Source organism: Sinocyclocheilus grahami, unplaced genomic scaffold (genome assembly GCF_001515645.1).
Source record: "Sinocyclocheilus grahami isolate Dianchi unplaced genomic scaffold, SAMN03320097.WGS_v1.1 scaffold636.1, whole genome shotgun sequence".
Taxonomy (NCBI): domain Eukaryota; kingdom Metazoa; phylum Chordata; class Actinopteri; order Cypriniformes; family Cyprinidae; genus Sinocyclocheilus; species Sinocyclocheilus grahami.
Window position 1 is genome coordinate 189,370 of NW_015505815.1, and position 18,811 is coordinate 208,180.

The 18,811-nt window shown below is 39.1% G+C and overlaps 1 protein-coding gene and 1 long non-coding RNA gene across 2 annotated transcripts in view; both read left to right on the forward strand.

Annotated features, from left to right (window-relative positions):
• Positions 1-3,927, forward strand: part of LOC107558220 (zinc finger protein 239-like) — a 26,328-nt gene extending 22,401 nt beyond the window's left edge. The window contains exons 3-4 of the mRNA XM_016241851.1: positions 1,763-2,862; positions 3,058-3,927. Of these exons, the coding sequence (XP_016097337.1) occupies positions 1,763-2,862 (1,100 nt within the window). The 3' untranslated portion in view covers positions 3,058-3,927. The remainder of the gene's footprint in view (positions 1-1,762; positions 2,863-3,057) is intronic.
• A 327-nt stretch (positions 3,928-4,254) lies between these two features.
• LOC107558223 (uncharacterized) lies at positions 4,255-17,581 on the forward strand. Its single transcript, XR_001605468.1, has 3 exons — positions 4,255-4,336; positions 4,597-4,598; positions 17,567-17,581. It is a non-coding gene; the product is annotated as an uncharacterized lncRNA (long non-coding RNA).
• The last annotated feature ends 1,230 nt before the right edge of the window (positions 17,582-18,811 follow it).

Sequence of the window (18,811 nt, forward strand, 5' to 3'; positions counted from 1 at the left end):
CTGCTGTCTCTTCCTGAAGTCCACAATCAGCTCTTTAGTTTTACTCACATTCATAGAGAGACAATTGTCCTGGCACCATGATGTGAGTTTCTCTACCTCGGAGCTGTGGGAAGACACGCAGTCATGTGTGTAGAGAGAGTAGAGCAGAGGACTCATGACACAGCCCTCCCACGTTCAGGGTGATGGAGTTGGAGGTGAACTGGCCTACTTTCACCACTTGAGGTCGACCAGTGAGGAAATCTAGAATCCAGTTGCCGAGTGAAGAATTCAGGCCGAGGTCCATGAGTTTAGAAGCTAGCTTGATGGGGACTATAGTATTGAAAGCTGAGCTATAGTCGATGAATAGCAGCCTTACATAGTTCCCATTGCTGCTGTCGATGTGCATGAGGGAAGAGTGCAGGACGTGAGAGATGGCATCTTCAGTAGATCTGTTGGGGCGATAGGCAAACTGAAGAGGGTCCAAAGTATCAGGGATGGAGGAGCAAATGTTGTTCTTTATAGGTTTTTCAAAGACCTTCATGACTATTGACGTGAGGGCAACTGGACGATAGTCATTCAGGCAAGAGGGGTTATTGTTCTTAGGCACAGGGATGATGACAGATTTTTTAAAGGGGGGTGGGAACCATCGAGGTAGCAAAGAACTCATTAAAGATGGATGTAAACAAACCAGCGAGCTGATCAGCACAGGACCTCAGAACACGGCCAGAAATCCCATCAGGACCTGCTGCTTTCCTGACGTCCACTCGCTTTAGAGCCCTCCGATCCTCGTCCTCCGACACAGTGATTACATGATTATCACTGCTCTGTCTGCAGCTTCCTGACGTGCTGATCGGCAGAGTTGCGCTGCCTTGATTGCATTCAAAGCGGCTGTAGAAAGAGTTTAACTCGTCAGCCAGCAATGTGTCTGCTCTCACAGCTGCAGAAGATTTATTTCCAAAGGTACAGATGGTTCTCAGTCCCTGCCACATGCGTCGGGAGTCATTTAGCTGAAAATGAGACTCTATTCGTTCCCTGTATCGGAGTTTGGCAACTCTTACCGCCAGTTGGAGAGCATAGCACGATGCTTTGTACTCACTCATGTTCCCCGACGACAGACCGACGTTGTATGCGGCAGTGACGATATATTTTCTGTACGTGTTGTTATGCAGCTCATGGTATTTCCATAACAATAAATGATGTTTATGACAAATGATAAGTGGGTTTTACATTTACATTTTACATGAGGGAAGAGTACATTTTAAGATGTATTCTTGTAAGCATTATAGATGGTTTGTTTCTGGTGTAAAACCAAACTTTATTTATCTTAATTTAATGTTGTATATTGAGCAACGGACGATGTTAACTCCATATACGAGATACATAACTGAGGAAAAATGCATTGTTGGTCAGCGCCCCCTAGCGTGTAAGCGAGAATTAGCTGAAGGTGATAAATCATTTCGTGCTCGGTGTGGAAGTACCGTTCGTCTGCAATTCACCAAGCTTTTTTGCATCGTGCTCCGTGTGAAAAGGCCTTGAGACTGCAGCCTACTACACTGAACTACACACCCATTTCAGGCCATGGAGTCTCTACTAATGATCTGATGACCTCAATCAGGTGTGTTTGATTAGAGACAAAATGTGCACTGTTGGGGTGGCTCCAGGAACATGGTTGAAAACCCATGGCTTAGTGAGTACAGGTTCTATCTGTATGTTTTTAGTTTTGATGTCTTTTGCTTTGTGCCATTAAACTGGGGTTAACTTTTTTGTTTCTTTTTCACCTTAGAACTGATGCCGCTGAAAGTGGAGAGTGACATACTGAATCATATAGAAGAGAAAGATCAATATGAGAAACATCATGATTTCATTACTGAAGATGAATCTTTTAGTTACTCACAGACTGAAAATACTTTCTCACAAAAAAAAGTTCGAAAGATAGGAACAAGAAATCATTTTGCTTGCTTTCAATGTGGGAAGAGGTTCAGTCAACATGGAAATCTTCAGGCTCACCTAAAACTTCACACAGGAGAGAAGTCTTACACATACCCTCAACGTGGAAAGCAAGATGGGAACCTTAAAGTCCACATAAAAATTCAAACTGGAGAGAGCCCTTTCACCTGCCAACAGTGTGGAATAAGCTTCACTGTAAAAAGAAGCCTTACCAGGCACATGGGAATCCACACTGGAGAGAAGCCTTACACATGCCCTCGGTGTGGAAAGAGTTTTAATCAACATGGAAACCTTGAAGTCCACATGAGGGTTCACACTGGAGAGAGCCCTTTCACCTGTCAACAGTGTGGAAAGAGTTTCAGCCGAAAAGGAAACCTTAATTATCACATGAGAGTTCACACTGGGGAGAGACCTTTCACCTGCCAACAGTGTGGAATGAGCTTCACTATAAAAGGAAGCCTTACCAGGCACATGCGAATTCACTCTGGAGAGAAGCCTTACACATGCCCTCAGTGTGGAGAGAGTTTCAAACGACATGGAAACCTTAAAGTCCACATGAGAATTCACTCTGGAGAAAAGCCATACACATGCCCTCAGTGTGGAAAGAGTTTTGATCAACATGGGAACCTTAAAGTCCACATGAGAATTCACACTGGAGAGAAGCCTTACACATGCACTCAGTGTGGAAAGAGTTTTGATCAACATGGGAACCTTAAAGTCCACATTAGAGTTCATACTGGAGAGAAACCTTACACATGCACTCAGTGTGGAAAGAGTTTTGATCAACATGGGAACCTTAAAGCCCACATGAGAGTTCACACTGGAGAGAAGCCTTACAAATGCATGCAGTGTGGTAAGAGTTTCACTAAAAAAGGACATCTTGAAGTCCACATGCCAATTCATACTGGAGAGAAGCCTTTCACCTGCAAACAATAGGTGCGTTTCCATTACAGATTTGTGCAAAACTTTGGCGATATTTAAAAAATGTCGATAAAAAGTACTGTGAAATGACGGCGTTTCCATTAACCAATGTTATGTGACTAAAACGTAACTTTTGCCTCTCGCAATAAGTCATGACAATGGATTTTGGCTATATTTATTCAAAGGAGGCGTATGCGTGTATCTTTACAGAAGCAGCACAGAGAGCCCTTCAGAAACGTGCGTGGCGCGGCTGGAATAAACACAAGCATTGACTACGAGTGTCCTCAGTCATCATCAGTGGCCGTATCAGAGCCACACTGCACCGCAGACGTGTGAAACGCAGCTACTGTGGAAAAAGTTTCAGCTGAAAAGGAATCCTTAACAAGCACATGAAAATTCCCACTGGAGAGGAGTGTAGATCAATATGGATGCCTTAAAGTCCCCATGAGAATTCACACTGGAGAGAAGCCATTTATATTTGGTCAGTGTGGGAAGACTTTCAGATATAATAGAACCCTTAATTACTACATGAAGATTCACTTAAGAAAGAACTGTTTTATATCATCAGTGTGGAATATGTTTCACTGTGGAAAAAATTTGCGGAAACAAAGCAACTCTTAAGGTTTATGCCGTTTCAGATGTTTCTTGAGGTTAGTTTATAAACTTCTATGAAGTGTATTTTTGTACAAATAAAGGTCCAATATTTGTCAAAATGATAATTTTCCATCCACAATTTTACTCTCTGTGAAAAACACTCAGCTTCATGGGGCATTACCTCTTGGAGAAATGGAAATAAACAGCCACTGCTGTGATTGGCTAACTTCATCACACCATATCCATGCCCTCCTTCACAACATGTTGTTTTTGATACTCGAGATGGTAAATACTGTGATAGAGCCATATATGTATGAGCTTGAGTCGGAAGAAGTGGAAACAATGCAACCACAATGATGGTAACAGTCTGTTTCAGTGTGGTAATTGCTTTTGTTTGCTTAATTTCCTGTACTTGTCATATTACAAAGGTGACTACATGTACGCAGATGTGTACAAATTTGATCAACACTCAAAACAATGATTTGCAGTAATGAAAATGTTATCTTTCGGTCGCTCAGGCATGTCATTAAAAATAATCTTCAGTATTTTGATATCGATGGTAGAGCTCTGTGCGGTACTGTTTTCATAATTGCGCTCCCGCTGAATTTTTGACCATTACTGCCTGCTCCCACATCGTGTGTGTTCCCCTCTCGCCCACTCCTGCCCGTCTAAACACTAATATTGTACAGTATATAATGTTCGCGCATCAGGGGGCTGCTATCAAAATGTGGGGTATTGAAATCACTGTTGAATGAGTGCTCACTGTTCACTTTTGATTTTGTGATCTCGCATACTCCGTGTAAAGAGATAAGATATTTGTCAATGAGCTCAGGATCTGTGGAGCAGCAAATCCTCCACCATGGTCTTATCAGTCATCTCTCATTACTCTTGACCCGTGACTCTGACTCCTGCAGCTCGTTTTGGATGCAGGGTTGTCAAGTCTGCCTTTTTTCCCACATAATTGGGCTTCTTTTTAACTGTTACAATGGGTTGATTTTTTCCCCTGTGGGTTAAAGGTTTGAAATATTGCATAAATTACATTTGACTGAAATGCTTGTAATTAATTATATTTTGCATTCTGCCTATGATAAAACTGCGTTAAAGGGGTCATATGATGCGATTTCAAGTTTTCCTTTCTCTTTGGAGTGTTACAAGCTGTTTGTGAATAGATAAGATCCAAGTCTCAAACATAAAAGAGATTTATAAAAGTTAAGACTCGTCCACGCTCTCCTAAAACGCCTCGTTTAAACACGTGCCCACATGTCTACGTCACTGTGTGGGAAGATTTGCATAACGCCGCCCAAATGTTCACACAAAGAAAGAAGGCATAACTTTATTGTTGCTGCCACCGCTGCCGCCATGTTGTGAAGATGCTGTGTGTTTCGTTGCGAAAGCAAAAATACTTTGTTTGGTCTTTCAAAAGAGGACACGACTGGAAATCAGTGGTTAAGTTGTATTTACAAAACTGTTCTGGAACAGATGTGTGCAGCGCATTTTATGGAGGAGTGTTTCCTGGGAGAGTAGACTACAATGCCGGCTGTTCTGACTCACAGTCTGTTAAAGTACGTTTTCATATTTAAAGATTTTGCCACGGATGATTCAAACGTGAGTTTTGAGCAGTGTAGAGTAGGGCTTGTTGTTTGTCATTTTTTCCGATCACAAATGCAGACATGGTTTTATGTTTATGCGGCGCAATGCAATGCGTAAAAAGACGGTATAAGTCATTATAATCAGCAATTATGTCCCCAAGGTATGCAACAAATGCCTAGTTTATAATGGGTTTTAATGTTTTTGACTCATCGCTCCGGCCGGGACACGGCATCACAGTATGGTAAGGGGTGTAACATTTCCGTCACATGCTTGAGGTATTCGGCCAATCACAACGCACTGGATAGCTGGCCAATCAGAGCACATCTCGCTTTTAAGACTGATGAGCTTTGTAAAAAAACAACGCGTTTCAGAAAGGCGGGGCATAGAGGAGAAACAATAATGTACATTATGTGGAAAATAATATTTTTTGAACCTTAAACTGCATAAACTGCCGACTACTTTACTACTACTACTTTACGACTACTACTGCCTAGTGTTTATGTAACTCCATCATTCTTGTTATGTGCCAAATTGCGGGACGGTGGGATGGTAGGACTGTGCATTTTTTGACCGCCCGCAGGAAAGGTAAAACCGTTTACTCCTGCAAGATTTGCATTGGGTCCCGTGTGGCCCACAGTATCCCAATCCTGATGCAGCCCTCTAAAGCACAACACGCAAAACATATAATCAACAGGTACTATGGAGGAGAAAAAAAGAGAAAGACGAGAGCCCCCAGCAACTGATTTTTGGGGCTGAGGGGAGTTGAGCTCCGATGAGTTTGTTTCGACAAAATCGGACTAAAAAGATCTAAAAGCTGCTGAATTTGCTGCTTAATTTTTTATTTTAGAATTGCTACTTCTGACATGGTAGCCAGGGGACTAAAGTTTTTACATATTAAATAGTGCACATACACTAAATGGCTCCATGGACGGCGCCGTCTTTGATTTCAAACAATTATTAGCTGTATTGCTGCCATAATTTGACCAAATTCCCCACCACAATCATTCCCTTTAAATAGACTCCAAAGCCTTTACTGCCTATTGGTTTGCTAACTGATGTACCTTTGGATAATATAATTAAAAAGTTAACAACCATCAGTGTAATGATAATTTTATTCTTTGCATAAAAACACTTAAATTAGCCTAATTGAACAATCGGTTTATTAAAACTTCAGAATTATATGCGTATAGACTGAGATGTTAAGAAGCTTTTTGCACAGTGGTGGCCAATAGCGCAGTACAGTTTCTTATAACCACTGACAGAACAGCATCTAAGTTTGACAGTCTTACTCATCTTCTTTATCCAACAGCGGGATCACTTTTGTGAATGACAGACAGACATGAGTTGTTCAGAACCGTGGCGTCACTATTCTCATGATCTTAAAGGATTAGTTCACCCAAAAATGAAAATTAGGCTGCGTTTTACTCACCCCCGCGGCATCCTAGGTGTATATGACTTTCTTCTTTCAGACGAATCCAGTCTGAGTTATATTAAAAATGGTCTTTGATCTTTCAAGCTCTATCAATGCAGTCAGCGGGTGTTGCATTGCTTCAGTCCAAAAGACGTTTAAAAAAAAAGCGCCCATCCATAAAAAAAAAAAGTGTCTCACATGGCTCCGGGGGTTGAACAAAGGCCTTCTGTAGCGAATCGATGCATTTTTGTAAGAAAAATATCCATATTCAAAACGTAATAATCACTTGAATCTAGCTTGCGCTCACTGTTGTAAACGGAAGCAGTTCCGGGGGAATGACGTATGAGAGTTGAAAATTGAAGTTGAACCACTGATGTCACATGGACTGTTTTAGTGATGTCCTTACTACGTTTCTGTCTGGGAACATTACAGTTGTGTTGCTGTCTATGCAGGGTCTGAGAGCTCTCAGATTCCATCAAAAATATCTTCCAAAGATGAACGAAGGTCTTATGGGTTTGGAACGACATGAGGGTGAGTAATTAATGACAGAATTTTAATTTTGGGGTGAACTAACCCTTTAAGCAAGCAGATTAACCAGGAAAAAAGCAGACACAGTAAGGTGTAAACAAGCAGCAAAATTACTGTAGTTTGTAGCTACAAGCAGGGGCGTGTCTAGAGCATTTTAAATGGGGGGGGCCAGGCTGGGGCACTGCCTCAAAATAGGGTGGCCGGGGGGGTTGCGAGTGGAGAGATTCTTGCTCACGCATTACATGGATCGCGTAACATTATGCGCTTTCAAAATTTGTCATTAAGATCACGCTATAGAAACCACTTAAAATTAAGTATAAAGAAGAGAAGAAAGCGGCCCTAGGCAGCTGCCTACACAGGATCCGCAACTGCCAGATGCAGTTACAAATTTACTAAAAACAAGCCTATCGCAAGATATCTGGTGGGGGTGGGGGTGGGGGTGGGGTGGCCAGCCAGAGGGCCACCACGTAGACACGCCCCTGGTGTAATGAAGATAAACTTAACTCTTCAATAAGCAGGGAAGTTCCTGACCTAATAAATATGTAACCAAGTACATGCTTAGGACGTTTCACTTTGCATTGTAAGAATGTACAGGTAGACTTTAAATATAAAAAACCGTTATTTGGTAATGTTTTCTCATTAAAATCAGATCATTTCATATTAAGTTAATAGAATATGTGGGAATTACGATATGTACTTGTTATGACCTCAGAGCAATCCGGTTTTTATAGCTCAGTGGATAAAATGCTGCACTATTCAATGTCATAATTACCCTACCATCCAATTACAGTGGAGGAAGGGTGGGACAAATATTACACTGACCAGCACATCCAAATTGTACAACAACTTAACTATAGCGAAGCGGCAGTGCTCATAGCACAGGATTGTTGTTTACTGAGTTGATTACTGAAAAAATAACAGGTTTCATCATCTTAGAAAATGCAATGATGACTCTCTATATATATATATACTGTATATATATATATATTTGTTTTTTATATAAAGGTTTGAGATGTTCCGTAATTCAAGTGGTGGTGGACCGATCCGTCAGCGAAGGTGCAGAGTAAGAGCACCTAGACAAATCACTTTTAAAGTTTCTATGCTAAAAAGCCACCATTTGCCAGTATAGATCACACAGGGGTGAGTTCACATATGTTAATACTTTAAAAAAATAATTTCATGTTTTTCGACATGAAAGCTGAAATAGTTTTTTTAATACTCCCAGATTCCACTCCACCCTGCCGTGTTGTGGTGCGACGGGATTTGGATGAAGCTGAATTCAAACAGGCACTAAGAGTTCATTTCCCTGATCTGCCAGAAGATTTTGAGCTATGTAAAGTAAATAGCCAAAGACAGATAATTCCTTTGCAGTTGGAAAGCTTTAGTCCCAATCAGATTCACTCAAGCAATGCACTAGGGAGATCTGCCCTTTATATTCGTCTGAAGGTGAGTAAATTATTCAGTACAATACTGCGAGTGGAGAGATTCTTGCTCACGCATTACATGGATCGCGTAACATTATGCGCTTTCAAAATTTGTCATTAAGATCACGCTATAGAAACCACTTAAAATTAAGTATAAAGAAGAGAAGAAAGCGGCCCTAGGCAGCTGCCTACACAGGATCCGCAACTGCCAGATGCAGTTACAAATTTACTAAAAACAAGCCTATCGCAAGATATCTGGTGGGGGTGGGGGTGGGGGTGGGGTGGCCAGCCAGAGGGCCACCACGTAGACACGCCCCTGGTGTAATGAAGATAAACTTAACTCTTCAATAAGCAGGGAAGTTCCTGACCTAATAAATATGTAACCAAGTACATGCTTAGGACGTTTCACTTTGCATTGTAAGAATGTACAGGTAGACTTTAAATATAAAAAACCGTTATTTGGTAATGTTTTCTCATTAAAATCAGATCATTTCATATTAAGTTAATAGAATATGTGGGAATTACGATATGTACTTGTTATGACCTCAGAGCAATCCGGTTTTTATAGCTCAGTGGATAAAATGCTGCACTATTCAATGTCATAATTACCCTACCATCCAATTACAGTGGAGGAAGGGTGGGACAAATATTACACTGACCAGCACATCCAAATTGTACAACAACTTAACTATAGCGAAGCGGCAGTGCTCATAGCACAGGATTGTTGTTTACTGAGTTGATTACTGAAAAAATAACAGGTTTCATCATCTTAGAAAATGCAATGATGACTCTCTATATATATATATACTGTATATATATATATATTTGTTTTTTATATAAAGGTTTGAGATGTTCCGTAATTCAGGTGGTGGTGGCCCGATCCGTCAGCGAAGGTGCAAATCACTTTTAAAGTTTCTATGCTAAAAAGCCACCATTTGCCAGTATAGATCACACAGGGGTGAGTTCACATATCACGTGAATACTTTTTAAAAATAATTTTATGCTTTTTGACATGAAAGCTGAAATTGTTTTTTTTTTGGTAACACTTTATTTTGATAGTCCACTTTAGACATTCTATTAACAGTATGTAACTTTGCAACTACATGTCAACTAGCAGTTAGTAGAGTATTAGTAGACTGTCTGCTTAATATCTTCTAACACTTTACTTTGATGGGCCCACAACATACTGACTGAATAGCAAGTATATGTCAACTTATTCGACTAACCCTAAACCTAACCTAACAGTCTAATCTGAGAGTTAGTAGACATGTAGCTGTGAATCCATGAGAAATAGTTGACATGTAGTTGCAAAGTTACTTATAGTTAGTAGAATGTCTAAAGTGACTATCAAAATAAAGTGTAACCTTTTTTTTTTTAATACTTCCAGATTCCAGTCCACCCTGCCGTGTTGTGGTGCAACGAGATTTGGATGAAGAAGAATTCAAACAGGCACTAAGCGTTCATCTCCCTGATCTGCCAGAAGATTTTGAGCTATGTAAAGTAAATAGCCAAAGACAGATAATTGCTTTGCAGTTGGAAAGTTTTAGTCCCAATCAGATTCACTCAAGCAATGCATTGGGGAGATCTGCTCTTTATATTCATCTGAAGGTGAAAGAATGGTTGTACTGCCCATAGGCCTTTGCTTGTTAAATCTGCATCATGGGATGAAACCTGTATGACAAACACAGCAAGTTTGGCATCTTCATTGAACCACAAAAATATACTAAAAGTCCTTTACCTTTTACTCTCGCCTCTATCAACACAGAGCAAGTCTTCACATTTTGGCTCTGATTTTACCTCTGTAAAACATACACAGTTTTACATAGTTCTTCATTCATATTCAGATGCCACTCCACATATTTACACTATAGGTTGAAAGGGAGAATGGAATTGAGCTGTATGCACTTACAATAAAAATCAGCATTTTGATAGTGTCTGGACGACATCACAGTGTTTTTTAGTAATAATTTGTTATTGTGATTCACTATTGAAAAATATTATTTTTCTAAAACATGCTAGCATCATGTGAAAGCATGTTTATTTATCTGACAAACCATACAGCTATCAAATTTCAAGGTTTTTCATCTTTTTTTTTAATGCCAGGCTTTGTCAAGCCAAGATAAAACTTGCCTAGTTAATATTATATGATTATGTCTGTATGATTTTTCCAGTAAGTTTCATTTCCTTTAAACCCCCCCACCATGTGCCAGGTTGACCACACCACTGCAAGCGCGCACAGCCTACACCAACACAATCCCATCCATCATGACCTTCAGGCTAGGTTCATGATTATAAGTGTACATTTTTCAAAAGCAAGATGTCATTTCAGGACGTGTTTTATGTCTTGCTGAAATTCTGAAGATTTTTTATTTTCTAATTTGTTCAAATATGTTGTGTAAAATATGGCAATAATAATGATTTTTTTTCAATTTTGTACATATTTAGTGTCAATTAGGGAGGAGTTCTATATAGACTCATCCGGATCTGAGATTGAAGAAGTACTACTGGCTTCTCCGGTCAGGGGCAATAGTCCAATCGTATGTATTCTATCCATTCATCCATCAGTCTAATACTCACATTCACACTTACACACCTAAAGTCAATTTAGTGACTCCAGTTCACCTAATCTGCATGTTTTGGATGGTGGGGGAAACATACCTGGAGCTGACACAGTGAGAACATGGAAACTCCACACAGAAAGCCATTTATGGATAGCCATCCATCCATTTATGATAGGAAATAGTGAATGATAATATAGGGTGAGATTTTCCATTTACCAATGGTCTATTTGTAAATCTGACATGCTTTCTGTCAGAAAACACAGACAAGGACGATGGTAAGTACAAACCCAATTCCAAAAAAGTTGGGACACTGTACAAATTGTGAGTAAAAAAGGAATGGAATAATTTACAAATCTCATAAACTTAGACAGGCTTTATTAATCACAGTGGTAATGCAATGGAGGATATGGAATGCAGATGCAGCAGGATGAACACGGAAGAGGTAAGTTGCCACACTCACACATTTAACAGTCACTGATGAATATAATCTGAGCACTTTCCTTTCTTTGCTTGCAGGTAGAACACAATAGCACAGGAGACGAGGAGCTGGAGAATGGAGACTTAGAATAGGCAGGGTTCGCACACCTTGGTTAATGTCAAATTCAAGGACCTTTCAAGGACGTTCCAGGTCCAATACCCTCAAACTCAAGGACTTAATGTGGGGACACATTTCAAGTTAGAGCAAGGTTACATCATGTTACCTTGTAAGATAGCCTACATTGTTACAGTTTTCATGTGTCAAACACAACTATGCAAAAAAATAAAACAATTGCATTTATTTTTGGCCATATGACCGAGATCTGATATTCTTTTTGTCGTATTTGTTTTGCATAAAACTGAAGAATATTCGGTACATCCTACACTGTATTCTAAAATGATCTGATTAACTTTTGCATGGATTTTTCTTAGGCTCATGTAACCAGACGTTTTTCTTGCCTCATGGGTTTACATTATCTTAACATGCAAAGCAATTCAACATTAATTTCATGGTCTGTTTGTGAAACGTTGAGGTAACATCGTAGTACTTTCGTGCGTGTGTGAACGTCATGGCAACGTACAACACAAAGTCGTGGCCATTAATTGTGGAAAGGTTAGGCCGGTAGGCAGGGATTGTAGGTGGGGGGAGTGAATGTACAGTGCTCTCGTCCATCTTCAATACAACGACTGAGGTGCCCTTGAGCAAGGCACCGAACCCCCAACTGCTCCCCGGGCGCCGCAGCGAAAAAATGGCTGCCCACTGCTCCGGGTGTGTGTTCACGGTGTGTGTGTGCACTTTGGATGGGATAAATGCAGAGCACTAATTCTGAGTACGGGTCCCCATACTTGGCCACATGTCACGGTACCTAACGCAGGAAACAATTAACGTAACGCGTAAATGCACGTAACTAACGTAAATCAAGCAAGCTAGTATGCATAGGCCACGAAATGTTGGCAAAATAACACATTAGCGGACCGGAGGGAATAATATGGAATTTTTTCCAGAAAACTTCTTGAACCAAATTAATTCAAGCACTTTCAGGGACCTGCATCTATGTTTATTTTCTAAAACTTGAATTTTTTTCTTCTTCTTCAGATTAGCAAACGTTCAAGGATTTCAAGGAGCCGTGGGAAACCTGAATAGGAGACGAGAATAGACAATCAGTGTGTGTCTGTGGAGTGTCCTTTTCACTAGTGCAGGTGATGAGTGACAGCTGGGAAGTGACTGGGTGATTGCTGAAGGAGTGCAGGTGAGTAGAAGGAGGGATGATGGGAAATGTAGTGTGAATATGACTCAACTGGAAACCATGACACTTTCACTGTATGACAAGTACTTATTTTAACAAAGCATTTATTTCATATTAGCATATTACCCTTGTAATTACTCACCCTGAAGAATATTTAAATATCAAAACTATTTGAACATGAGCATTTTCTCATCCTTATTTTTCACTATTAATTACTATTGAAGCTTGTTTCCACCATAACAATTGACAACAGCAATTTTGTAAGTCTTATTATTACTTTTGTTTTATGTTCAGAGTGGCAAGTATGATCCAGCAGTTTACTTCTGGGCTGAACTCCTGTGGCCAGTTGTGGGAGGTGGTGCTTAATAATTGGACAGCTTTCCTCCCCTTGTTTACCAACACAAGAGGTACACTGACAAGAAATGAAGTCCGAGACCTCTTCAACATTGTCTAGAGTTCACCAGAGAGCAACAGGCGAGACCTTGAGGAGGACACTGTCTTCCAGTGGGAGTGCTGGCTAATGTTGATTCAAGGCTGCGCACTATTTTGTAATGTAATTAGATTTTGCTTCTTGCCTTGCACACAAACAGAAGAAGATGTGGGCATATCCTTTGAGGATGTCCTAGTGTTTGTAACTGCAGCAGATTCTGTCCCTCCACTGGGCTTTCAGCAAAAGTGCCAAGTGGAATTTTATGACAAACAAGTGTATGGGAGGGGTTGAAACCCATCTGCCTCGGCCTCACACAAAGACATAGCCGGTCACTAGAGAAGAGAATTGTTGAGAGGGGTTCATAGAAGTTACTGTTGATTGAAGAGGAAGAGCAAACAGTGATAAAATAACACGCAGATAAACATTTTAGAACTTTACATCTATAAGAATTGTGAACTTTCATTTTCACATCAAGTTTAAATGGCTTAACCTTGCCAAGTTTCCACAATACAAATCGATGCTTGTGTTCATTAAATAAAAACCGCACTAATGTTTTTGCAAACATCTGAATCTTTAGAATTTTTTATAAAAGCTCTGGTAAAAATTTTGGGGCAAGATCTAAATGTATTTGATTATCAAAATATAAATCCGAAAACAATTTTGGTGTGGGAACTGGGCACTTTTATTTGACCAGCATTCCAGAAGAGCTCAACATTGACATTGATGCACATGACCTTAAATTAAAATGACTACTACAACATCTTAACATATTTACATATTAAAATAATGACTTATTTGGGTCCATACAAATGTAAAAAGTGACCAAATTTCACCAAGAAATATGTGGCTGTTTTGGACAGTTCTTTTGGTGCCAAGAAATAAAAACATGAAAGTAATGTATAATGGAACATACTCTAAACAAACTTGAAAGGTTAGCTCTATGTTTTGCCCATTTAACATGTAGCCATAAGTTCTATTTTAGGATGAACTCATCCTTTCCTATGATTGATTTAAAGATGTCAAAAAAGACAAAACATTGCAAAGGATGTCTAATCCAAGTTCTGCTTGTGTCCCACCACGTGGATTAAATTGTGCAACAAGTTGCTCAAAGGTTGCATTGTCCAAAGTGTAGGGATTCTGTGGTACTGGTACTCTGTCTGGCCAGTCAACCATTGCTGCTCCTTGCATTCTTGATGTGGTTTCTCCTTGTTCAGATGGTCCTTGAACCACCGTTTCATCTGCTGGCCCAGCTCTTCTGCCAAAGATTTCTTGCATTGCTGTGGTTCTTTGTCCTTGTTGTTCCAGACAGCCTCGGTCTGCATTGGGGTCTGATGTCTTTCAGTTCTCAGCCCATGGTTGTTCCATTGTCGGATAAAGGCAGTCAAGTCCCTGTTGATCCTTGGCAAGTAGACATAATGAAGTGCCCAGAGATGCATTTCATTATCTATGTCCACTATACCTTCACTCTCCAGGAAGTGGAAGAGCTTATATGCCCGCCACATGTCACCCCAGAGCCTCTCAATATGCTGGTTATCTCTGGGCCCCTGAAAATGTTCATGATCACACAGACATCATTGTTTTCTCCTCCATGATCTGTTCAGACCCTAGAAGGCACTCCATACCTGGCCACAGCATTCAAAAAGCTATTCATTACAGTGCTGCTGCGGTTGTTGCTTGAGGCACGGAAAAAGACTATGAGATGACTGTAGCCATCTATACCAGTGTTTCCCAACCTTTTTTCAGTCATGGCACCCTTTGAAATTTTTCAAATATTTGTGGCACCCTACACAAACACTAATGCTATACAGTCCCCCTCCAGACCACCACACACACTCAATTGAAAAGGACTTACTTTCAGTGGGAAACCTGAGCCTGGGATGATGCACACAGCTTATCAATTCTGTCAGGAATGGATGAGAGACAGACACGAAGTTCCTGATCCACTGTTCTCAGACGCTCTCTGTACTTATTCTTGATGTATGTCAGGCTAGAAAAACTCAATTCGCACAAATAGGTTGTGGAAAATGGCAAGTTTGCAACAGCTGGATATTCTTTCTCCACAGTTATCCAAAAACTGTCCAAAGCCATGTCTTGAAATTTCATTTTTGAACTGCGATCTTCCCTTAGTTCCGTGACTTGTTCTTGTACTTGCAGTGGCATGCGTTTTGAACTTTCCAGTCCAGATGAACTCCAAGGATCAAGGACCCAGTCAAATTCATCATTAGGCTCAGCTGGAAAATAAAAGCTGAACCTCTCCTCTAGGATTTTAAGATGCTGGGCGATCAGCTCAGGGAGTTTGCTGTTTGAGTGTGCATTGCACAACATATCAAGTTGGCCCTGTTCAACAAAAGAGCGCCAGAGGGCGAGCTTGCCCTAGTGAAAAAAAAGTATACTTTATTGTATTTGTAATATATTACCTGTTTTAATAGTACATTGCAAATATACTAACAAAAAATATACTATCTTTAAATATATAAAAAGTATATTAGCAGCATGCTTTTGTCTATTTTCACAATACAACTTTTAACACACTTTAAAACAATTGTAATTTAGTATATTTTCTAAAAAATATATTTTACAAAAATATACTTGAATTGAAAGCATAACAACAATTGGCATTGATATCTGTATAAAGCTGCAGAAGTAGTTCCCCAGGAATCAGTTTTTAGTCTCTTTCAATATTGTTTGGAAGTGGAATGACATACAGTTTGTCTTTAGACCTAATAATTACACATTTACACTTGAGTGATTGAGGATGGACAGCAAATACATTATGAAACACTATATAGATGTTGAGGATATATTTAGCTGAACATCTCTAAAAAAATGTTCCTCCATGCACGGCTTTCTGTTTGTGGTGGATGCAGAAGATGCCCCATCCTCACACTTGAAAGCGATCAGGGTCAGAATTTCACAGAATGCTCCTTCACTTAACTGTACAACAGAACTGATCCTCTTTTAAAGAGTTGTGTTATTACAGGAATGATAAACAACACTGCTCACTGAGAATTTTTTTTTAATGCTGTTCACTTTGTTTAAACAATTGCTTTTGATTTAACACCATTATATCAGGTTTCCCGTTCAAACATCATGTTGAACAGACTTGAAACAACTTTTTTCTTTTAAATAATGTTTTTGGAGAAAATATGTTTGTATAGAGTATAGGGCTATAGGTTATTATAAACAATTAAAAGCTAATCGAATAAATACATAAACAATAGCAAATATATTTACTATTTTTATATTTATATATATTTACTAATGTTTACTATATTTCACTGGGGGAAAATATTAATTTAATTTACTAATTTTTTTAAGGAAAGTGGTTGCAATCAATTTATTTTAGCTACATTTAAATAAATTTAGTTGACTAATTTTCAAAAATTTTTATTTAAATGTAGCTCAAATAAATAGTTTGCAACACACCTTAAAACATTTTTTAAATAATTTTTTTCAGTGTACATACGTCTTTCATATAAAGCCTTTTTTATGTAATAACTTTTACTTATGCTTTTAACTTTTACTTAAAGCCATTGTTCGGCCGTGTGTAATAACAAGCTCTGATGTTCCGCTCCCATAAAATCGAAAATAGACGGCTCTTCAGTGGCCGTGCCTTGATGAACTTAACTATATCTACTGCTCTGTCCAATACATCAGAGTGTTTCAATGTCTGAGGACATGTCATTTATTCGCCTACCAATTTTATTGTTTGACAGGGGCACCTTTGATATTTCTTTCTCAGCTTGTGGACCTAGCATGGTGTTAACAATGGCTTTGCATGCAGGCAAGATTACAGTCTCAGCGATTGTGTGGGGCTTTTTCGATTTGGCTACTATTTCGGCCACAAGATAACTAGCCTTCAGTGCTTTCTCTGACACTCTTGCACTCTTCATCATAACTTCTTCTTGTTCTTCGTGTTGCCTTTTTAATCGATTAAAATATTCTGCGTCCTTGCTTACTAGTGATGGGGGATTTTTTGTCAGATGCCCTTTTAGTTTCAAAACGTCGTTCTGCGACTGAATAAATGCACTTGTTGTCAAGAGAAAAAGTGACAGAAGCAGCAGTTGTGAGTGGGGTGGCCAACCCTTTTTTACTTTTCTTTGTATATTCATTTATATTTTTTTGCATTTTTACATTTCTTTGTATATTTATGTATGTATGTCTAATTTTGTCAGGTTTGGCATTCCATAGTTGCAGAGTTTAAGAGCGTTTTTTTAGTTGTAACTCCTTCTGCATAATGACTACACAAAAATTCACCCATATCACTTTTAAAACCTGCTCTGAGCGGGAGATGTTCTTTCAAACAGCCATATGTTTCAGTGCAATGTTCACCAGAGCTTTTTAATATATGTCTTGATAATGATTATGAAAGATAGCTGCCATTTAAGCAATTTAAGTTATATATATCTGTCCATCTATAGGGGGTAGGCTCCGCCCCTGCCTTCATCTTCAGGCAGGATCAGCCAAATCTGCGTCCCCAGGATTTGGACAAAGGATGGGGCCTATGCCAAAGAATGTTTCTATACAACTATTCATTAATTATTGTAACTCACTCACCACCATCCGTTAACACTTTACAGAATAAATACCATGTAAACGTTTACCTCCTCTCTGAGTCTTTCTGATAGAATTATCTTAATTTCAATGGTTTTAACATCACAGATGATGTTGTGAAGAAGTCATTAGGAGCCAGGCACCTTTTGTATCCGTTAGTTTTCTTCATCTTCTTCTTTCGCTCTGCAAGTCTATGGCAGCCCATAGAATCGTATGGTAGACAGTTGTGAAATTTGGCATATAGATAGAGGACAGTCTCAACAGTAACCACAGCAAATTTGGAGTCTCTAGCACTTATGTTTATAATTTGCTTACAAGTTTCCTTCGGAGTCAAATGCATAATTAAAATTTTAGCTGGTCATTTCACCAAAATTAGCTTAGATCATCATCAGACCATGTTGGCAAAAATCAACGAATAACATATTCTGACCAAACTTGGTACACGTCATCAAAAGCATCACCTAAGGCAACATGCATTGTTTTGGCACAGTGCCACCTGCTGGTCAGGAGATATGAAAAACGGCTATTTTTGCTAATAACTTTTTAACAGTTTGTCATTAAATCATAAAACTTGAATTTTGTAGTAATATGCTGTATTTTTCAGATGCATTAGAGTATCATTATGAAACTCGGTATGTGTCATTAGGACCATACTCTGAACGGACTAAAAGTTTTGGAACAGTGCCACCTTCTGGTCAAAATTTCAAATGAAATTTAAAACAAAAATGCTAATAGTTTATATTTATAAAATAAGATAATTCAATAAATCCTACAATTGTTTTACCAAGCGCCCTGCTATTTCACAGCTTTCTCAGTCAACCTCTCAGGCTGATAAAATACTAAAGTTAATGCTGACAGTGCTGCTGGCTTGGATATTCGTATCTAAACATTTTTATCAGCATATCAGAACAAACTAACATTTTTGCCATAGTTGGCAGTATGGAATAACAGACGAACTGTTATCTCTATCAAAGAATCGGAGTCTGGACTTATATTGGCCCAATCTAACAAAAAATCTTCATTATTTATGCACAGATTGTGTCATTTTATTTATATTTTTCCATTAACATTGTTGCATTTGACAGCAAGACAAAAGTTGAACTAATATTTTCATTCCAGAGTACCAATCTATGAACTGATGAAATGGA